Below are 23973 nucleotides of genomic sequence, written 5' to 3'. Positions count from 1 at the left end.
CTGTTGTCCAGTTTCAAATTGGCAGTGCAAGGAAGTACTTAAAACTGAATACACTCTGAATCCCCTTGTCCTTGGAAGTTTCTCTCTTTTTTTAAAAAGTTTTCTGTTGTCCCTCCGGAATGGAATCACTTTGTCTTTGTGGCTGTTGAAATTTGTAAAAGGAAATATCAGCTTTTTCATTTACTGGAGCTGAAAGGGTGGTGGGAGAATATGGCTAGCTGGATTATGCTGTGTTCCCAGCACCAAGAGAGAGAAGCAATCCAAGGGGTTGTCTACAGCAGACTGCACCATTCCTTCAGTTAAACAGCATACTGTTAGCTTGAGGAGCTAGATTACTGAAATGCCTTTGGGGTGGTACACACAGGATGACAGAAGGAACTAGCATAAGAATAGGTCCACACATTGGTTTTGAAAACTGTACCATTTATTAAAGTGCAAGCTGGGGCCATGGTTTTACAGCAGTGTCCCATTTGGGGAAGGAAAAAATGTACATAACCTTTGGAGCTGGAGAGAACTTTAACACTGTGGAAATATTTTAATTAAACTATCAGAAGCCTTGTGTGCCATTTGGTTATTACCCATCACCCCCCAGGTGCTGCACTTGTCTGTAAAAAAAAAAAAAAGTGAGTTGCTGGAAGATGTGTAGGCAGCTAACTGCATTTCTGGGAACCTACTGGACTGGAGCATAGAGGAAAATTGTAAGTACACCATTACATTTTGTTGCTTGTGTAACAAACCAAGGGCCTGTCTGAGTGGGTCTTTACTGTTTAGTCAGAAACCAAGAGTATGGGAGCAATCCTCAGCCACCCAGCAATGATTGCACCTACTCTGCCCAAGGCAGGGGTGTGTCTGACCATTCACTTTCCCAGCAGCTAAAGCAAGGAAATCAGAAGCTGCTTTTTATGCAAATTTTAACTGGGCATCAAAGCTCCCTCAGGCCACTAACTGCACTCTACCTAGGGGACCTAAAGGGGGGGGGGGGGGGGCAATGTAAATAGGATAAATTAAAATGATAGAAAATCCTTTAAAAAGCAAAGCAACAAACATGGACTACATCAAGTGTTCAGTTGCTGTAGACAGAGGTGGTAGCTCTCATGTTCCAAGCTGGGTGTAGTTTTAATAGCTACTAACCTAGCTCTAGTTTAACCTCAGCAAATGTGATTATCCCAACCCAGGAACAAATGCATATAACTTAAATGCTCCCTACCCCATGTTACTTTCAATAGCTGCCATACAGCAAACTGGTCATAGTTTAAAATGCACCTCACTCTTATTTGGAACTGCCTTCGCTGAGCTCACAAGCACAACTACAGCCAGGCTCAGAGTAATGCCACTGTTGCTTCTCAGTACTAAAATTATCCCAATTTATTAAAACCATACACAGTTTCAGTTGCTCTCGCAGTTTCCTGAAGAGGAGAGAAAAGTAGTTTTATTTTCTGTTTCACTATAGTCCAACTGGAGAATACCAACATTTCTCCCCTGTAACCTAGTGGATATACATTGAATCAGACAAAGGAATAATTCATCTGCATATATTTCAGAGGGAGAGGCCTGTGAGATTTCATCCTTAGAATAAAGCATTCTGAAAGCCATGTCTACACTTGTTTTGGCAGCACAGCTGTCTCAGGAGGGTGGTTTTTTAAAAAAACACCAAACACAAAGCTAGCTTCCAAAAGTAGTTTCTGGCCATGTGGGAGGGGTTGTGCTTACTAAAGGCAGCCTGAGCAATTATCTGATGATAACTGCTGCTGTAGTAGGTAACACAGTCCACTGGACAGATAAACATGAGTGTTACATGTTCTGTTCCCACCTCTGAGTCTGACTTAGGGGGACCAAGGCACCATCCTTTCTGCTAGACTTAGTTTCTCCCTCTGTAAAATGGGGGACAGTTATACTTTTGTAAAGCAGCCTACAGCTAAAAAATACAAAATGCTTGATAGTTAGTTTCATGACAGCTTGAAGATGTGCAGCAGATGAATGTAGAGAAATGCAAGAAAGGGTTCAAAGACAGAAAATTCATTAAGGTAAAACCCGCTGAGGCACTTAGTTTTGGAAAGGAGGGGAAGTAATACTAATGTGAATGACAGTACAAAAGTCACACTGCAATGAATGACAAAGGTAGCGTCTCCCCCTCTACCAACTGTAAGCGTTCTATCACGGAGAGCTGGCCAGCACACTTCAGATCAGCACCACCTTCAGGATTGCCTCCACATACTTTAAAGGAGGGGGAGCAAGTCCACCTCTTTCCTAATCCACAATCAGCGTAGAACAAAAGCATGGCCACCAAACCAGTGACAACAAAACTTTACTTTGTTTATCTGCCCCTCATTGGATCACTTCCACCAAATGGCCAGAGCTAGGGCTCACTACAACTGGTTCCAACACAAAAAGTGTGAGTCAGTATTCTCAGTGGAAACTCATGGAGATGAGCAAATTTATAGTGTAGTGTGGGAGGAGAATATTTTCCCAGCTGTAACTTAGTAGTAAGAACTGATGAGGCAAATCCTCATCAGGGAATAAAGAATCCAAAAAAAGCAGGATTGTGGCTGCTTCTCCACTGAAGCAGAAGTCAGTTAAGGCCCTGAGCATTTTCTTGATGGGGAGGGGGGAATATTTAACAAAATCCTAAGCCAAGAATTTATTTGCTGCTGCCACTGCCTTCTCCTCTCCCTTTCCCACGGGTGTCAGCATGGGACTAGAGTGCCGGTGAACAATTGTACATAGTAGGAAAAGTGTGTGTTTTCTTCCATCACAGTAACACGTGTTTCAATTTAACAATACATGATTGAATCTTGTATCCTTATTGATCTCAACTCAGTAGAAAATGATTTCTCCTTCCCTGGCCTGTAAAAAACTATTCTCCACTCCCAGTGTGAGTGTCTAGTACAGGGAACTTTTACAGTGGGGTGAGAAGAGCGCATTTCACAATTTGCATACAAATATCCAGAATGCACTGGGAAACGTACTCAGATCTTAACCTAAAGCTGAGGCTAGTTTTAGCACCCACTGTGAAACTAAGGACAGGGGGGCTCTCCTGTCTCTCATTTGCCAAGCATAAAAGTATATCGCATTATGGACAAAATTCCACTGTCACTAGCGAGATGATAGCAGCCCCTAGCCGTAAGAATAGCAGCAGCTCTTTGTAGACTAATAAAGGGGCCTAACACACTGGTGTGAAAAAAGTAATAGAATAGAGCAGTACCTTCCCTAGAGGAGAAACTAGAGACTGAACAGCAAAATCCCCACTGTGGTTGGGGTGGTTTCTACTCATTGGACTCTTATTTTACATGCTTCTGATTTTAGTAAGTTAAATGGAAGCTAAATGGGAAACTGAATCATGTCTGTGGCACGAGTAAAAGTGGAGTCCTTCCTATAAAATATCTACAGCAAAAAAAGAGGTCCCAAGAAGGGAGGTTAGAGAAGGAAGCTATGACAAGGAAAACAGCAGTGTCACTCTATTGTAACTGCACCCTCACAGAAAAATCTATGCAGCATGAGGCAATACTTGCTATGACGATTCTGAACACTCACTGCACAGCAATGAGGATCCCAACCAGTGCACCGAGAAGTGGCCGGGAACAGAACTAGTTCAGTTTTACAACAAAGCCTTCTAAGGCCAGCCTGCTACAGTTTGTATGGAGTAAGAGCAGCCCAGCTTATACAGGGATACGATCGGCAGAGTCCAAACTTCCTGAGCTAAGCAGGTTCCTTCCACAGTCATGGCACCAACTTTAATGACCCTTTCGCCACCATTCTCTCTGTTCCTCAGAAAAATTCCTTCAGCTCAAACCTCTACAAGCCTATATACAAAACCCTTCCTCACTCAAGATTAGAGTGCAAAATTCCTGGACTACTGGGTGTTGTCAACTGCCAGCATTTTGGGGTGGGAAGGGACAGGAACAGAGATACAAATTCATTTCACTTGGAAATAAAAAGCTCAAGACAAAAAGGGATACACTATTCTCATCCAAATTATTAGTAAGAGACAGGTCCATTACATCCTAGGCAGCAAGTAAGGTCGTCAGAAATAAAATAGGTTGTCTTGTGCTTTAAAAAGCATACATTATGGTTTCATTTTCACTGTATCCCAAGTTCCTTTTCACCTACCTCCATCTATCCTGAACCAGCATAAACACCAAAAGGAAACCAGCAGGTTTACCTAGAGAATCAAAGACCATGTCCATAAAGCTGCAGTACACACATGCATTCATATACACACACACGCACGCTATAAAATAGAAACATGCGTGGTTTATCTGAGCCAACCAATGCACATGGTAATACCTTAAAGATTTCACTTATAAATTTTAAGAACAAAGGTTGTGACAAAGGGGGCTAGAATTTTTTTCCAAAGTAACTTTATTATCATTTATTGAATCTGCAAAGTATTTAGGAACATTTACCAATTACTTTTGCGTAGTGCACAAAACTTGCATTACGAAACTGCACCACGCTGGCTCCCAGAACGTCCTTCACCCTAGGGCCAGAAGCCACAGGCCAACAAGAAAGGAAATATTTAATGCTGTGTGGTTTAGTTACTTGCATCAGTTACTTTGAATATCAAGGATTCTGTCAGTTTGTCATAACCAAGGCTGAGTTAAGACTAAATACGCTCTGTGCTTAACTCATGCAAGAAAATATAGAAATGCTGCCGCCCAAGGTAAGGACAAAGCAACCATTTAATCTTTGATTTCACAGGTGATGTCAGCCTCACAGTGTTCTGAATTTAATTATAAATCCTGGGTAGTTGTATTTCATCTGCTGAATAAGCACTAGCATCAAGATTTATGAAAATGGCACAGTGACCCAAATGAGAGAGATGTTCTCTGGTGCCTGATCTGTGGGATGCGCAGGAGGGAGCCAAAGGTTTTCTCAGATGAGCGAACAGTAGTGCATCTCCCCCACACTCCCGTCTAGCACAGAGGTGGTGGCCTGTGCATCTCTCCCACCAATATCAGAGCGCTCAAAGAAAAGATATATATAGAAGCAGCATCTTTACAAGATGGGGCTTCAGGAAGCATCACGGGCTAAATAGGTGTGAGAAAAGAGGTATAGTATGAGCACTCTCCCACTAAGGTTTAGAAGGAACCTAGGTGGTTAGGAGCAGTGCAGTACCTGAGAGGAAGCTGAGACAAAAGGGAGACCAGCCTCACACTACAGGATTAAGGTGGCTGGTTTATTGTGTATGTTTGTTTTTAAGAGGGTCTAAGGGGCACAAAGGGAAGTGACAAACAGGGTAGCTGCAACAGCAGCTCAGTTAGGGAAGCTAAAAATTCCAGGGGTTAGCAGCAACCGGCCCTCTCCTGCCCCTGAAATTTTCTGTTCCAGTTTCCAGTGTACAAGCACCCCCTTTCCTCAGCACCTGCACTCGATTCTGAAATTTGCAGAATTGACATTTTAAAAATACCGCTGTACTTTAATCATGAAAAAAACCCACTCTCCACTCCAATTCTACTAAAAAACATGATTGTCCACAGCCTTATCAAATATCCTCACCCCATCACCATTTAAGTTATACCAATGTCCAATTAACAGCAGGCAGCTGAACCTTTAGTTAATGCAACTAAAAAATTTGGATCCCACTTTCTCCCCCCTCCTCAGCAAGAGAGCCCCATTACTTCTTTCTCAGCGCCAGTGCTACTCCTACTGCCACGGCCAGAATAGCTACTGCAGCAGCCCCACCATACAGCAGTATAGATTTGCCTTCTGGCAACAGGATGGGTTTCTCCTCTCCAGCTGGGGATTTCTCTTCCATTTCTTCCGAATGGCTTTCCTTTCCCACTTTCGTTTCTCCTTCTGGAGGCAGTATTTTCTCCGGTTCTGGTGCAGCCTTTTCTTCTGTTGGGGTTGGTTTCTGTACAGGTTTAGTCAACACAGGGATTTCTGGTTCAACAGGCTCCTCAGCCACCTCTCCCTCTTCCTCGTGTTCTGTAAGCAAAGGTGCAGAGGGGCTTGCTTTTTCAACAGCCACAATCCCAGCTTCAGACTTCATCTCCAGCAAAGGCGGCGTTTCCAGGAACCCCTCCTTTGCAGTCTCAGTCTCCAGAGCCATCGATGACACTGCCACTTCCTCTATCCCCTCTGGTATCTCCTCCTTCTCCACATGAACAATGTCAGAGTTGGAAGAGTTATTTTCGCTCCTTTCTTCACCACCTCCATTGCTGTCTAAGCTCTTTACCTCTTCAGGATCCATAGCCACCTGCTGCCAGGACTCAGGTCCAAGAGATACCGGCAAGCTCTCTGTGTGCCAGCTCTGGCTAGCTGATAAAGAGACAGGCAGGCTCTCTGACTGCCAAGATGTAGTCACTGTGGGAGACTCTGGGGGGCTCACCTGTCCAGAGTTTTCGCTGGTTAGGATGTAGATGTCATTGCTGTCCTCTGCAATGATTGCGTGGTATTCCTCTTCTTCAGAATCCAGACTAAAGACAGTACCCTGGAAGAAAAGCAGAGAACACACCAGATCAGTAAAGAACAGCAGAGTTCCCAGCATATCCTCCCGTATAACAGTTCCATGGAAGAGCAACACAGCCTGGTAGCATCAAAAGGCTCTGCAACAGGATCTGCTGGCCTTTGCCAAAGGGCAATTTCTCTCTTCCGTGTTTCAGATTGGGTTCCAAGAATCGCCTTGTCCAAGTCGAGTTTTCAGAAAGTGGGACGATTTAAGACAGAGCTGCTCCTTGGATCCCACCCTTCTCTGGAACTAATATAGTGCTTAGTTATACAAATAAAATGCAGGACATCAGTAACCAGAAAAAAATGAAGTTAAGTTGCTTTAACAAAATGGGTGCAAAAGCTTGGTTTCATCTCCACTCTCCCATTTTATGTGTGCTCTATACTGCTTGTTTAGAGGCTTTTCATGTATTAATACTAAACCTGTTACTTGCAGACCCCACTACTCAAAATCTGTCCCACTAGTTTGTAAATGAGTTCCATCCTTTTTGTTACTCCTTCAATTTTGGCATCCTTCACAGATTTGACGACAATTTTAATTAAACCATAGAAACAACCAAAAGCAGCCACACAAAGGGCAGAGAGCTGCCTAGTTTTTTATTTAGTTGGGTAAAAACTCTAGACATCCTAAAAGTTTGCTACTGGACTCCAATCAATAGGAAATGTCAGTGTCTGAAGACTGAAAGTCTCCCTCCCATTGGGGCAGGAGCAGCATTGTGGACACCCAGTTGACCACAGACAACCATCCAAGAACCACTGACCAAGTCTTTTATTATTCTGAAGAGGTTCACTCAGAGAGAAATTGCAAGAGGAAGTTATTTCTAAAGGCAAAGGAAAACCTCCAGTGGGTATGACAACAAATGAAATTTAAAAAAAAACCCTGATGTTAGCCACATGGCACTTGACTTAAAGAATTTGAAACAAAAACACAAAATTGGATTGTTTCTCCACACCACCAGTCATTTTTCATTTTCCAAGAACATTTGGTCAGTGTTGCAATACTGAACTTTAACAACTCATTCCTCCACTTCAATTGAGTCTCCTTCTCTCGAGTATTTTCAGCTCTCCACTTACATTCTGCCTGATCAGCAGCAAGTTTCCCTACACAATCCCATCATCGCTTGAAAGAGATGAGAAAACATGGACTCCCTCGAACCTGAAACTTAGTAACCTTTCCAAATTTGCTCCAAGTAATTTCTCACTTCAAATACTTACACCCCTTCTTCCTTCTTGAAGGCAGTGTTTCACATCACCTCACAAAAACAGTACGTACAGGAGTGATACCCATCCAAACAGCTATGAGTTCAAGTTCCTTGTCCTACTTCTGTCTCTTTCCATGCGTACTTTGTGTACTGCCTATGCTCCTCTTCCAAACTCTCTGTCTTCACCTATCACACAAATTCTTTCTGAGAGTGCCCAAATCTGGTTTACAACTGCAACAGTTGACAAAACCAATACCTACACACTGCCATGTCAGAAAGGGAGGCTGTACAAGCAAGCTGCCATTAAGTTATCATCCTTTCCTCTGCTGGAAGCAGCACTATGCCTCCAGACTACACAAGGAAGGACTCAATGTGTCTCTAGTAACTCATTTCTGAATCCTAAAGCATTGAGTGTTGCACTCAAAACCATTAGTGATACCAAGAACAATAGCAAGAATGAGCCTACAGTATTAGTGAAAGCATTCAGTGCACACAGTAACTGTGCCCAGGTGTACTATGGTGCCACAAGTGTGGGAGGGACTGTACTGCCGGGGTTACAATGGAAGAAAAAGAAAAATACACTTCCATTTTGATAAGCCCGAACTGCCAGTTAGGCCTTTTGAATCTATTATTGCTTTTCTAATATGCAACGAATGCAGTTGCCTACAAAGTGAATAAAAATAAGCACAACCATTCCCTCCTTTCTGCCAGGTATGTCAACCAACTCCTTAATGACCAACCTAAGAGACTGGTGCTTCTGTGAAAAAGAAGCACTTAAAATGATTGGATGCCTCACAAATGTTCATATCTCCCCCTCAATTGCTTGCCTCCATAACACATGCCAGCCAAGGACCCCAGAACTTACAGATGAACTAGACAGGGGAAGATTCCCTTCATAAAAGTAATGGGAAGTTAAGAAGAAAATAAGTATATCATAGAGACTAATGCAACAATGAGCAAAGGGAGAGGTGACAGTCTTATGATTAAGGCTGTGAAGTGAGACTTGGTAAATCTCGGCTCAATTCCTGGCTCTGCAACAGGCTTCTTGTGGGACCCATGGGAAAGTCATTTAAGCTCTCTCTGCCTTAGTTCCTCGTCTACAAAATGGGATAATATTTTACCTTACAGGCATGTAAGGCATGTGAGATACTGCAATACTGCAGTGACAGGGGCTATGTAAGTACACAGAGAATAATCTACTTGAGGTTAATAAATACTAAATGATTAAAACATGGTTGTTTAAAAATCTTTATTCCCTTATTTCACTAGTTTTGCAAAATATCTGGACTTTATTAAAGCATTTGGTAAAATGCAGGATAAATACCTTACTTGAAAAATTCATTTAAGTGGCTTGTATATGAGAAGTATCATCTGGATTAAAAACTAACTGCAAAACCAGAGAGGGGAAATGATAAAGGGAAATTCATCAAGTATGGTTTGGGGATAGATAAAGGTGTTCACTAGGAGCTGTTTATTTTCAACGAGCTGAAAGAAATTAAAATGTGCAGCTAGTGTACATGTATCTAGAATTCCAAAACATGCTCTGTGCCATGAACAATAATTGACTGACAAGAGAATGCAAGACTTTAGTTCTATTTCCTAAAATTATATTTAATTTGAAAAATACTAAATAGTCTGAACTCACCATTAACTTAAAAAAGCTCAGTCAATGGCCTGGTGAGAAGCAACCATTCTTTCAAAAACCAGGGCAAAGAAAACAAAAATTATCCAAAAAGGAGACAATAAAATCAAACATTATCAAACCCAGACAGACAGACTTTGCACCCAACTCTGAAGACTGCTAGAGAGGAACTTTGACAGACACATTCAAGAAAAGAGTTTCAGACATAATATCCTTTTGTCCTATTCAGAAGAAATCTCAGGATGACGGATCAAAAATTATCCTGGCATATCTCAACTGGTTTGGATAGATATAGTGAAAAGTCAGCCTGCTGCTCAAATACTTTTTAGTATTGTGCACTTGCTGTTGAAATCATCAATCATTTGTTTCTTTGTAATCATAAACTGTGCTAAAGAATGCTCATTATAATGCAGCGCACAGAAATATAACGCCCATCTATGATCATAACAAAGAAGCTTAAATATTTTCAGAGTTTGAGTAGTCCCAGGAGAATTGCAAGCTAGACAATAACCTGAATTATGGGCTAAATTCTCTTCTCAGTTTCTGCAGTCTGAGTATATCCTCCGCTTTACCCAGTATTAGTTTTGCATTTTTCAGGCCATAACCAAATGTTTTGTTGTGAGTACTATAAGCAGGAAATACAATCCATATGCAATTGCCTTCCCCACCCCCAGGGACAGGAATGAAGAAGGAGTCATGACAGATACCAGTCATGTTTCTTAATCCACCATTCAAAGGTGCTCAGATCCCACAGTGATGTGATATTAAGAACCTGAACAGAGTATTTTTAACTTGCTTTGTCTGTCTTTATAATTGTCATCCCTGGTGTTTCTAACAAACCTCTCCTCAAAAACAATATCTAAAAATGTTCCCTTGGTATTTCCCTCTTCGCCTGCTCCACTAGGTTCTCCACCTCTGTTGGAGCTCTGTAGATCCTCCACCATTTTCATCTGCTTTATCCCTTTCCTCTCAATGGCTCTGAATTACAACAAAGGAAAATCAATGTTGTTCTTTAAAAGGAAAAACAGGAGGTAGTTTGACAAAGCTCATGCAAAACAAACCCAACAGAGTGCTTGTAACAGGCAAGGTATTACCTTAGCTGGGCCATGGGCTGGTAAGCCACCTAATAAACTACAAGAATGACGAAAGAAATCTCTAGCTCATATGATTTAATCCAACATTCTTGCAGCCATCATGAACCATGTTTAGACCAGTCACAAAGCATCACTAGTTGCTCCTCAGTTAAAACAGAAAATAAGGGGGCAGTTCAGTGATAACACTGGACTACATTAATATTTGGAGGATCAGAGTTAATTATTTTAACCTGACAGATCTGGGAGAATCATGGAAGCAGTATGCACCGCTGGACGAGGATCTGCGTTTCCCTGAAGTGACTCTTCTGCTGACTCAGAAACAAGGTTCGGATGTACATTTTAGTTATAAGAGGAGTCAGTACAACAGTTTTGGAGGGAAAAGAGAGAGGGAACAGGAAGACTAAAGGGAAAGTATTTATCAGCCTCAGGGTTTGAAGGACATCTGTGAAAAAATATAAATAAATAACTGAGGTATGGGGGAGGAGGAAACTCTAGATATGAAAACTTCTTGTTCTGTATTGAAAAAATTTAGCTCACAAAGTAAAACATTTAAACGTTTAAGATCACAGTTTTCCCACAGACTTATATGGCTCTGTTCATTCAGTTCTATATTGCCAACAAAACCATCATGGCCCAGCTTAACTGTATACTCAATGCCTGCAGGGGGAGAGAGGTCAAGGGTCCTTTCAGGTGTGTTTACACAGCAGCTGGAGGAGTACCTCCCAGCCTGGGTAGACAAACTTATGCTAACTCTGCTCCAGCTAAAGCAGTGAAGTTGGCTGTGTGGACACTGCTGCACAGGCAGCAGCATGGGCCAGCCATCCAACCTCAGACCCAGCAGGTCTGGCAAGCTTGGACTTGAGTGGCTAGTCTGAGCTGCCCCTTGTGCCACAGTACCCACACTGCTATTTATAGCATGCTAGCTTGAGCCTGTCTACCCAGGCTGAGGGGCATGCTCCCAACTGCAGTGTAGATACGGCCATTCAGGCCCAAGAATGAAAACGATATTTGGACATCAGAAAACTCAAATATTTGAATGACCGTATTTAATACTTCGATCTCTGAATTAAAAAAATAAAGCAAGAGTCAAAGTTTTAGTGGAGAAGCCAGACAATACACTGTGAATTATTTAGGACACAAGATTAACATTTCTTGAGCTGCATTAGTGAGTTATTCAGGAAATCAGGAGGATAAAGCTACTATTTTTTTTTAAAGCAGCCACAGTACAAAATGAATGATATTTAGGGCATTTCTGTAAATTCATCCACAGATGTGACCCTGCAGCAGAGCTACTCCAGACAGATTAACTAAGGCCAGATGGAAAGCTTAGAAGGATTTTAATAATGTGAGATCAATCATTAACCACATTTTGGAGATGGAAAAGTTAAATAAAATATGTACAAGGTAATCAGTTTCCGTACCTGTAGTTTTCCTTATTCTGAATGAAAATCCACTGTTCCATTATGATTGGAAAACCGCTGGGTTTTCCAACCTTTGCCAAGTCTGAGGCAGTGCAAGATGTCATCCTGGTAGTTTTTTCCTCCTACTCAGCACCTTTACAGCACCTATGGAACTGCAGGCATATACCACACCAGGGTCGGCAACTTTTCAGAAGTGGTGTGCCGAGTCTTCATTTATTCACTCTAATTTAAGGTTTCACATGCCAGTAATATATTTTAACATTTTTACAAGGTCTCTTTCTATAAGTCTACAATATGAAACTAAACTATTGTTGTATGTAAAGTAAATAAGGTTTTTAAAATGTTTAAGAAGCTTCATTTAAAATTAAATTAAAATGCAGAGCCTCCCCAGACTGGTGGCCAGGACCCAGGCAGTGAGAATGCCACTGAAAATCAGCCTTCGACACCCATGCCATAGGAGCTTACCCCTGTACTACACCCACCATTTGGGAAGAGATGGGCTGAGTCTGAGTGCTCAGAATAGAACACCCAACTTTGGCCAGAAAGTATGGCGATCATCGGTGGCATCAGGGGGAATCTTGGATTAGGAGAAGGTCAACTTGCTTTTTAAGGGATGGTGTTTGTGTCCCTATCAATGTGACATTTCCCTGCCATTGCAGGAAACTCAAGCCCTGGTGCACCTCAGTTCCTCGTATTCTCTGCTGTGGCACACAATAATCTAGTCTCCTGTGGGTTGTAATACTTTGGTCTGATTTTGGTTGTTGGGTTCAGTATGTGGGTGCTGTGTGGTACTTGCGGCCTGTGATATACAGGAGGTCAAAACAGATGATCTGCTGGGCCCTTCTGGCCTTAAACTCGATGACTCTGATACTAGAGCAGGGGCTGATGAACCTCACTCTTTTCACAAAGAATGGACCAATGAGGACAGAAGGTGAGTTATCTAAGGAGAATAGTGGCACTCATGACTAGGGCACTGATACAGCTTACCTTGCGTGCAGATAGTCAAAGAAACTGCAGAATGAGACAAGGATGCCTGAAAGGCATTGGGACATTAGGCACCTTGAGAGGGGGAGAAAACTGCAAAACCTCCTTTAATTCAAAGAGAGTGAGAGTTTCACTGGAGGAGAGCCTGCCTGCTCTCAGACAAACTGAAGTATGAACATCAGGAAAAGCAGGGCACAAAAGGGGGACTGTAACAAGGACACCTCCTGGGAGTACTGGAAACAGTAGGAACCTGCCACTGTGGTCCTCTGGGATGTCCCCACACATCCCCTGATTCTTATTCCTCAGACTGATCCGTCCTGTGTTAGCTTTCATGGTACAAGAACATTAGTTAGAAAAAAAAAAAAGCAGGACCGTGGCTCAAAATCTGCCCAAACTCCAGGTAGCTGCTGAAAAAAGCAACCCTACATACTTTGCACAACAAGCTGCAATGTGGGGGCATGGGCTGCGAACACAGAACACAGCGAGGGAGCTGGAACTTTGGACATACAGTTGTGATTGGTTCAATCAGTTTCTGTGCAAGTAAGCAGGCTGGGAATCTATTCTTAAGTTAGAAGAGTGTCCAGCCCTGTCCCCAAGTGTTCCTGTGAAGACTGATGCCAAAGTGGAAAGAGAAAATAGGGGGGAAAATAAGTGTCTGAAAAGGCAGAAGCCAAAGGAAAATTCAGAAGAACCTCTGCCTCTAGAGACAGAAATCTGGGAAGAGATGTGCCTGTGGTGCTCACAGGAATGCCAGCAGGTGCAGTAAAACAGACTTGGTAGGTGGGAGGGGAGAACTACAAGAGGTCTTGGAAAAGTAGGGAAAACCCTACCTTTTTCCATTCTAGCTGAGCACAGAACTCCCACAAAAGGGAAATTCCTGCCTTTAATGGTTGACAAAGCTGTGATTACAGACACATGAACAGAAGTTCACAATACAAGAGCCTACATTACCCTCTGTTTCTCAAAGCAGGCAGGCAAGCAAAGAAAAGATCCAGCAACTTTTTCAGAATTCCCTTAACAGGAAAAACAAGAATCACTGAATGTAGATCTCACAGGTGTCAAAGTAATTTCCTGCTTGCATCAGCAAGGCGGTTTCTATTCCCTGCTTCAGGCTATAATCTGAGCCTTCTAGAGCTCTTGTAAAGACAGGACACAACGCTACTAACAATATGCACTTCCCACCACTGCAGCGTTACCATTGTTAGCGATTGTGGGAGTGTTTATGTAGATCATCTGCCAGCACTGTTATCAACATGTTGTCTAGACCCTCAGGGTTACAGATGTCATAAACAGATAGCTAAGGGTTAATGTCTCTTTCACCTGGAAAGGAGTAACCTGAAACACCTGACCAGAGGACCAATCAGGAAACAAGACTTTTTCAAATCTGGGTGGAGGGAAGTTTTGGGGATGAGTTCTTTGTTCTTTGTCTAGGGTCTGTGCCTTCTCGGCTCTGAAGCCACGTCCAGACTACCCGCCATATCGGTGGGTTAAAATCAATTGCTCGGGGATCGATATATCGCGTCTAGATTAGACGCGATATATCGATCCCCGAGCGCGCTTATATCGATTCCGGAACTCCATCAACCCCAATGGAGTTCCGGAATCGAAAGGGAGAGCCGCGAACATCGATCCCGCGCAGTGTGGACGGGTGAGTAATCCGATCTTAGATATTCGACTTCAGCTACGTTATTCACGTAGCTGAAGTTGCGTATCTAAGATCGATTTCCCCCCCGTAGTGTGGACCAGCCCAGAGAGTGATCTGTCTGTCTCCTGGCTTTCTAATCTTCTGTTTCCAAGTTGTAAGTACAATGATAGTAAGACAATAGATTTATATTGTTTTTCTTTTGTATTTACATGTGTGTAGTTGCTGGAATGTTTAAATTGTATTCTTTTTGGATAAGGCTGGTTATTCATTTTTTTCTTTTAAGCAAATGACCCTGTATTTGTCACCTTAATACAGAGAGAGAACATTTTTATGTCCTTTTCTTTCTTTTTATATAAAGCTTTCTTTTTAAGACCTGTTGGAGTTTTTCTTTAGTGGGGACTCCAGGGAATTGAGTCTGCAGCTCACCAGGGAATTGGTGGGAAGAAGTAGTCAGGGGGGAAATCTCTTTGTGTTAGATTTACTAAGCCTGACTTTGCATACCCTCTGGGTGAGGGGGGAAGAGAGAGATTAGCTCTCTCGGTACTTGTGTTTCCAGGACTGGAAACAGGGAGGGTGGAGTCCCTCTGTTTAGATTCACGGAGCTTGCTTCTGTATATCTCTCCAGGAACCCAGGGAGGGAACACCTGGAGGGGAGGAGGGGGAAGGGAAATGGTTTATTCCCCTTTGTTGTGAGACTCAAGGAATCTGAGTCTTGGGGTCCCCCAGGGAAGGTTGGGGAGACCACAGTGAGCTAGGCATTGTATAAATCCCTGGCTGGTGGCAGCTTTACCAGGTCCAAGCTGGTAACTAAGCTTGGAGGTTTTCATGCTAACACCCGTATTTTGGATGCTAAGGTCCAAATCTGGGAAAAAATGTTATGACATGGTGGCACAGCGGTGTGAATAGATAGAAGAATCCAGAAGCCAGTAGAAATATTATTTTCTTTTTCTCTGCTAGTGCTTTTAAGCAGAGAGAAACAGTTTGGTTTTAAAAGGAACCAGAGAGAATTTTTTTTCTGCTCTCTCTTGCAGTTTTTGGCTTGCATATTAAGCAAGGAACCATTAAGGAACTATTAAGGGTCTTTTGTGAGACAATAGCACTCCCATTGAGAATCAAGTATCCAGCACAATACACATGCAAATAAAGTGGTTTTTCTGGTTTACTTTACATTTAAAAGATTAGCTAGAGGAAGAAAGGGAAAAAGGCACTGTTGCTAGGCAGACCCCAGGAGACAACAGAGCCAGCAGTTCAGACAAAAAACACCGGAGGGCACCCCAACACAAGAAAACAGGAACCATGCCTTCCAAGACAAAAATGGAGGCCGAGGCACAAATCAAAGACGCAGAGCACAAGCGAGATATGGAAAAAAAAATACAGGAACTAGAAATAAAACAAAAAAGAGATGGAGCTAAGAGAAAGAGAAAAAGAGGCTACCCACAGGAGAGAGTTGGAACTCCTGAGGGAAACCCACCGGCAGGCCCTTGGAATTAGAAAAGGCTAAGCAACATGCTCCAACCAATCCTAACAACCCTTCACCAATTATGGTTCCACATCCCAAGAAATTTCCCATCTACAAGGCAGGTGATGACACCGAGGCCTTCTTGGAAAATTTTGAAAGAGCCTGTCTTGGGTACAGCATCACCGAAGACCAGTACATGGTAGAATTGAGGCCACAGCTCAGTGGACCTTTAGCAGAGGTGGCAGCTGAAATGCCTAAGGAGAAAATGAACGACTATAAACTTTTTCAAACCAAGGCCAGATACAGAATGGGGATAACCCCGGATCATGCCCGTCGGCGTTTCAGAACCCAAAAGTGGAAACCAGATGTGTCATTTCCCAAACACGCCTACTACGCTGGAAAGAATTATGAGGCCTGGATATCAGGACACAATGTTAAATCCTTGGACGAACTGCACCTCCTCATTCAAATGGAACAGTTCTTGGATGGTGTTCCTGAGGACATAACACGGTACATACAAGATGGAAAACCCAAAAATCTCACCAAGGTGGGGGAGATTGGAGCCAGATGGATGGAAGTGGCAGAAAGCAAGAAAGCTACTGTCAAGGGGAGCGAATACCCCAGAGGGCACACCGACAATAAACCCTACAACCGAGGGCAACCAAAGACCCCACCTACAACCCAAGGAAAGCCACAGACACCCTATTCTTCCACCTCACCAATATCCAGTAACCCACTTTGACCCAGTGACCAGTCAGCTGGAAGATGCTTTAAGTGTAATGAACTGGGACATATCAAGGCCAACTGCCCAAAGAACCCCAACCAAGTGCAGTTCATTACACCACCATCACACCAAAGATCCCCAGGCCCAGATGCCTCTCAAATACCCTTGGAGCGAAGGGAAACTTTGAGAGTGGGCGGAAAGAAGGTTACTGCGTGGAGAGACACGGGGGCACAAGTGTCAGCTATCCACCAATCCTTCATTGACCCCAAATTCATCAACCCAAAGGTCCAAGTGACAATTTACCCCTTCATGTCACAAGCTGTAGACTTGCCTACAGCTGAACTGCCTGTCCAGTACAAAGGCTGGTCAGGAATGTGGACTTTTGCAGTCTATGACAATTATTCCATCCCCATGCTACTGGGGGGAAGACTTGGCCAACCAGGTGAAGCAGGCCAAGAGAGTAGGAATGGTTACAAGCAGCCAAACCAGTCAAGCTTCCAGACCCATTCCTGTTCCTGAGCCGTCCACAGATGCCCCGTCTGTGTTACCAGAGACCCAGACAGAGGTAGTGGACCCGGATTCCATGCCAACCACTGAAACAGCCACAGCACCTCCAGTCCCAGGCCCGGAACTGGAACAGCAACCAGCACCAGCAATTGCAACCTCATCTTCAAACTCAACGCCAGAGGGCGCCAGCGAGCAAAACCTGGCAGAAGCAACGAACAGCCATACCCAAAAGACTCAGCCAGAGCCTGAAATACCCTCAGGTGCACCAGCAAAAAGCGGTTCACCAGCAACGGAAACAACCCCATCACCTACATCGCTTCCAGAGGGACCAAGTCCAAGTCCCCAGTCTGAGGAAGAACTAGTGACCCCAGCCTCAAGGGAACAGTTCCAGACTGAGCAGGAAGCAGATGACAGCCTGCAGAAAGCTTGGGCGGCGGCACGGAGCACCCCTCGCCTCTCAGCTCTTCTCACCGATCCCGGTTTGTTATAGACCAAGGACTTTTATACAAGGAGATTCTTTCTGGTGGACAACGGGAAGAATGGCAGCCGCAAAAACAGTTGGTGGCTCCAACTAAGTAGCGGGGGAAGCTCTTAAGCTTAGCCCATGATCATCCCAGTGGCCATGCTGGGGTGAACAGAACCAAAGACAGATTGGGGAAGTCCTTCCACTGGGAGGGGATGGGCAAGGACGTTGCCAAGTATGTCCGGTCTTGTGAGGTATGCCAAAGAGTGGGAAAGCCCCAAGACCAGGTCAAGACTCTCCAGCCACTCCCCATAATTGAGGTCCCATTTCAGCGATTAGCTGTGGATATTCTGGGTCCTTTCTCAAAAAAGACGCCCAGAGGAAAGCAGTACGTACTGACTTTCATGGACCTTGCTACCCGATGGCCGGAAGCAGTAGCTCTAGGCAACACCAGAGCTAACGCTGTGTGTCAGGCCCTAACAGACATTTTTACCAGGGTAGGTTGGCCCTCCAACATCCTTACAGATTCAGGATCTAATTTCCTGGCAGGGACCATGCAAAAACTGTGGGAAACTCATGGGGTGAACCACTTGGTTGCCACCCCGTACCACCATCAAACCAATGGCCTGGTGGAAAGGTTTAATGGAACTTTGGGGGCCATGATACGTAAATTTGTCAACGAACACTCCAATAATTGGGACCTAGTGTTGCAGCAGTTGCTATTTGCCTACAGGGCTGTACCACATCCCAGTTTAGAGTTTTCACCGTTTGAACTTGTGTATGGCCACGAGGTTAAGGGGCCATTACAGTTGGTGAAGCAGCAATGGGAGGGGTTTACCCCTTCTCCAGGGACTAACATTCTGGACTTTGTAAGCAACCTACAAAACACCCTCTGACACTCTTTAGCCCTTGCTAAAGAAAACCTAAAATAAGATGGAAGCATCATGGGAAGGGCCGTTCACAGTCCAAGAGCGCCTGGGAACTGTGAACTACCTCATAGCATTTCCCAATTCCTCATTAAAGCCCAGAGTGTACCATGTTAATTCTCTCAAGCCTTTCTATTCCAGAGACTTACAGGTTTGTCAGTTTACAGTCCAGGGAGATGATGCTGAGTGGCCTGAAGGTGTCTACTACGAAGGGAAAAAAGATGGTGGTGTGGAAGAGGTGAACCTCTCAACCACCCTGGAACGTCTGCAGCGGCAACAAATCAAGGAGCTGTGCACTAGCTTCGCCCCATTGTTCTCAGCCACCCCAGGACGGACTGAACAGGCATACCACTCCACTGACACAGGTAATGCTCACCCCATTAGAACCCCACCCTACCGGGTGTCTCCTCACGCCCAAGCTGCTATAGAACGGGAGATCCAGAACATGCTACAGATGGGTATAATCCGCTCATCTACCAGTGCATGGGCATCTCCACTGGTTCTGGTACCCAAACCAGATGGGGAAATACGCTTTTGCGTGGACTACCGTAAGCTAAATGCGGTAACTCGTCCGGACAACTATCCAATGCCACGCACCGATGAGCTATTGGAGAAGTTGGGACGTGCCCAGTTCATCTCTACAATAGACTTAACCAAGGGGTACTGGCAAGTACTGCTAGACGAACCTGCCAAGGAAAGGTCAGCATTCGTCACCCATGCAGGGGTGTATGAATTTAATGTCCTTCCTTTCGGGCTTCGAAATGCACCCGCCACCTTCCAGAGGCTGGTAGATGGTCTACTAGCAGGACTGGGAGAATATGCAGTTGCCTACCTCGATGATGTGGCCATTTTTTCTGATTCCTGGCCCGAACACCTGGAAAAGGTCTTTGAGCACATCAGGCAGGCCGGACTAACTGTTAAGGCCAAAAAGTGTCAAATAGGCCAAAACAGAGTGACTTACCCTGGACACCAGGTGGGTCGAGGAACCATAAACCCCCTACAGGCCAAGGTGGATGCTATCCAAAAGTGGCCTGTCCCAAAGTCAAAGAAACAGGTTCAATCCTTCTTAGGCTTGGCCAGGTACTACAGGCGATTTGTACCACACTACAGCCAAATCGCTGCCCCACTGACCGACCTGACCAAAAAGACCCAGCCGAATGCAGTTAAGTGGACTGATGAGTGTGAAAAGCCCTTTACCCAACTTAAGGCAACGCTCATGTCTGACCCTGTGCTCAGGGCCCCGGACTTTGACAAACCATTCCTAGTAACCACAGATGCATCTGAGTGTGGTATAGGAGCAGTTCTCATGCAGGAAGGACCGGATCACAACTTCCATCCTGTCGTGATTCTCAGCAAGAAACTGTCTGAGAGGGAAAGTCACTGGTCAGTCAGTGAAAAGGAATGCTACGCCATTGTGTACGCCCTGGAAAAGCTACGCCCATACATTTGGGGATGGCGGTTCCAGCTACAAACTGACCATGCTGCGCTAAAGTGGCTTCATACTGCCAAGGGGAACCACAAGAAACTTCTTCATTGGAGTTTAGCTCTCCAAGATTTTGATTTTGAAATTCAGCACATCTCAGGAGCTTCTAACAAAGTAGCTGATGCTCTCTCCCATGAGTTTCCCAGAATCCAGTAGTTAAAAAGTGTTCTTAAAATGTAAAAGTTTGTTAGTTATATACTTAGTGGTATATGTAAAGGTGCATGTGTTGTATTCATCTGTTTATTTTAAAGTTTAGGAGGAAATCGCCGCCAGTGAGGTTCCCCACTGTCTGCAATTTGGGGGGCGTGTCATAAACAGATAGCTAAGGGTTAATGTCTCTTTCACCTGGAAAGGAGTAACCTGAAACACCTGACCAGAGGACCAATCAGGAAACAAGACTTTTTCAAATCTGGGTGGAGGGAAGTTTTGGGGGTGAGTTCTTTGTTCTTTGTCTTGGGTCTGTGCCCTCTCGGCTCTGAGAGTGATCTTTCTGTCTCCTGGCTTTCTAATCTTCCGTTTCCAAGTTGTAAGTACAATGATAGTAAGACAATAGGTTTATATTGTTTTTCTTTGGTATTTACATGTGTGTAGTTGCTGGAATGTTTAAATTGTATTCTTTTTGGATAAGGCTGGTTATTCATTTTTTTCTTTTAAGCAAATGACCCTGTATTTGTCACCTTAATACAGAGAGACCATTTTTATGTCCTTTTCATTCTTTTTATATAAAGCTTTCTTTTTAAGACCTGTTGGAGTTTTTCTTTAGTGGGGACTCCAGAGAATTGAGTCTGCAGCTCACCAGGGAATTGGTGGGAAGAAGTAGTCAGGGGGGAAATCTCTTTGTGTTAGATTTACTAAGCCTGACTTTGCATACCCTCTGGGTGAGGGGGGAAGAGAGAGATTAGCTCTCTCGGTACTTGTGTTTCCAGGACTGGAAACAGGGAGGGTGGAGTCCCTCTGTTTAGATTCACGGAGCTTGCTTCTGTGTATCTCTCCAGGAACCCAGGGAGGGAACACCTGGAGGGGAGGAGGGGGAAGGGAAATGGTTTATTCCCCTTTGTTGTGAGACTCAAGGAATCTGAGTCTTGGGGTCACCCAGGGAAGGTTGGGGAGACCACAGTGAGCTAGGCACTGTATAAATCCCTGGCTGGTGGCAGCTTTACCAGGTCCAAGCTGGTAACTAAGCTTGGAGGTTTTCATGCTAACACCCATATTTTGGACGCTAAGGTCCAAATCTGGGAAAAAATGTTATGACAACATGTCATGGCCATATAAATGTTACAGGCTGAGCCACACTAGTGCATTGATGGAGTGGCACCATTGGTAATGTAATGGTGGGAGATTTGCTTCAAAGTTAGTTATTCAGACACAGCCTTTCAGCCTGGATTCAGTATCTGTATGTCTGCCTGCACTAGGAAACTGACTCATTGCTGACAATCATCATTAGCAATGGGTCCCCTGTGAACAAGTGCTGATAACTGTTAAAACTCCAGCACAGCCTCAGTCAGGAGTCCTTGCCCAAAGCTGCTACTCCACTGGAAGATCTTTGTCACTTAATCAAAATGTAATAATTCAGCTTCAGGAGGGCAATCCAAGTCAAAAGTTGAATAGAACCAGGACCTGCAAGTTCCCCCATACCCATTGAAGAGTGGTAAAAATCACTCCTATACCTACAGATATGCATACCCAGGAACTATGGGCAAAACATGAATCCCTATTTCAAATGATCCATATGTGAAAATAAGGGAGTTACGTGTAGCATTTTTTATAAATATCACATGCCCTTCAGGTTCTGTTTGACATTAACTTGCCTGAATACCTAGAGTTAATTCAAAGGAAGCCACAAGGGGAAAATCCAGAGGAAATGAAAATAGCAGCAAAGATAAGACAAGACCTTAGGGTTAAATACCTTCAAAGGAATTAAGATAACAGTGGTTGGGCCATCAATGGAGAAGAAACAGTATATCTGGCCACATCCAGGCTAGAATGGTTTACTCTTCCCAGGTCTAAAGCCTGGGATCAAAGGCACAAAAACCCCAGAAAAGGAAGGGGATTTGGCCTGAGCTAAGAGAAAGACTGCTCTGGGTGCCAGCAAAAGCTGACCAGCTAGCAAGGGTTTAGAGAGCGAGAGACAGATGCTGAGAGATGGAGTTAGCTGGTTTGAAGGGATCTAGCAGCAGCTAGCAAGGAAAGTTTAAGGTGTAAGAAGGACCCATGCATATAGGCCTTCCCTCCCCACTCTGCTCTATTAGCTTTGTACCTTGATTAAGTATGATTAATATTTTGTTTTGAGGACATGTCTGTATCACTGCAATCACAAGCTCGCAAAGGGGAACTATTAGAGGCCAGAACCAAACTGGGCCTGTGTTGTTCACACTAATTGGGAACCAGAAGGGCTGCAGTCCAGAGACTCAAAAGTGGTTGGAGCATGTGGTTCCACCCAGAATGAGGTGCAGAAAGCCAGACCTGTCACCTCAGAGGTGCACTCAAGAGGGACTAAAGTGGCCTACAGTGCAGTTAGCCCTAGAGCCAGGTGTATTGAAAGAACCTTAAAAAAGTATTACTCTCCTTGTGTTACTTTTCTTTGCAGAAAATTATTGCACCTCCCACAGGGATATTATGTGATTGTGAATGGCAGAGGAGGTTATCTACACAAATTGTGAATGGCAGGGGAAGTGTCCAAGAAGCAGTCTAGTAAGATGTAGAACCACATCTTAGGGCTTGTCTACACAAACATTTAGGGTTTGTCTATACTTAAAACACTACACTAGTACAGCTGTGCTGCTGTAGCACTTCAGTGTAGACACTACTTACACCAACAGGAGGGATTCTCCCATCAAGGTAGGTCACTGGCTCTCAACCTTTCCAGACTACTGTACCCTCTTCTAAAGTCTGATTTGTCTTGCATTTTCCCCACTTAAAAAGCTACTTGTTTACAAACTCAGACATAAAAATACAAGTGTCACAGCACACTATTACTGAAAAAATCCTTACTTTCTCACATGTACCATATAATTATAAAATAAATCAATTGGAATATCAATATTGTACTTAGACTTCAGTGTATAGTATATAGACAGTATAAACAAGTTGTATGAAATTGTAGTTTGTATTGACTTGGCTAGTGCTTTTTATATAGGCTGTTGTAAAACTAGGCAAATATCTAGATCAGTTGATGTACCCTCTGGAAGACCTCTGTGTACCCTCAGGGGTACATGTACCCATAGATAAGAACCATTGGGTAGGTAATCCACCTCTCAGAGAGGCAGTGGTTGGGTCAACTGAAGAATTCTTCCATTGACCTAGCACTGGCTACTCAGGGACTTAGATCGGTTTAACTACACCCCTCTTTGAAAGCGGAATAGATCAAGGCACATTAATTAACTATTGAAGTATGTCAGCAGGGTCCACATGGACAGTCAGCCTGCTAAAGGCTAGTGTGGAGTAGATTCAGACCCAGCTTGCGGCAAACTAAATGTTCATGTAGACAAGCCCTCAGAAAGAGAGTCTGACAACCCTAGTGAAAGAGAATGATACAAGTACATGCCACAAAGAGACAAGTTACAGTTGCTTTGGAAGCCACACTTTGGAATTTCCTGACTTTTTGTATAAAACCAGGGCTTAATGCAACAGTGTAGTGAAGCTATGTGTCTACTAATTAGTGCAAGGGGCTGAGATGCAAGAGTTCTATCCCAGATTACTGACTTGCCCAAGGTAACACAGCAAGTCCCTTCCCTTATCTTTTAAAAAGTTATTTTACTTGGACTTAGATGTTTTGCAACTCCTGCCCCTGAGGTTAGCATGTGACCTACTTACGGAGCTCAGCTGGACAAGTAAATTGCTCCAGCGTCCTCCCCCCTCATTACACAAGAGGGAACAGCCATACTTTTGCAGCCACCCAGCATTCCATGCATCATTCATATCATGATCAGAGCTTCTGGCTGATGGCTGCCTTTCACATTTATCCATCTGGGCT

The 23973-nt window shown here is 44.0% G+C and overlaps 1 protein-coding gene across 3 annotated transcripts in view; it reads right to left on the bottom strand.

The window, feature by feature from the left end:
• Nucleotides 1–4341: 4341 nt before the first annotated feature.
• Nucleotides 4342–23973, bottom strand: part of BCL2L13 (BCL2 like 13) — a 77426-nt gene continuing 57794 nt past the window's right edge. For all 3 annotated transcript variants that reach the window (XM_050920889.1, XM_050920895.1, XM_050920903.1), the window contains one exon: nucleotides 4342–6433. In XM_050920889.1, the coding sequence (XP_050776846.1) occupies nucleotides 5615–6433 (819 nt within the window). In that variant the 3' untranslated portion in view covers nucleotides 4342–5614. The remainder of the gene's footprint in view (nucleotides 6434–23973) is intronic.

The sequence above is a fragment of the Gopherus flavomarginatus genome, chromosome 1, assembly GCF_025201925.1.
Source record: "Gopherus flavomarginatus isolate rGopFla2 chromosome 1, rGopFla2.mat.asm, whole genome shotgun sequence".
NCBI classification, from domain to species: Eukaryota; Metazoa; Chordata; order Testudines; family Testudinidae; genus Gopherus; species Gopherus flavomarginatus.
Note: the sequence above shows the minus strand (reverse complement) of the source record. Positions and strands in the feature narration are given on the sequence as shown.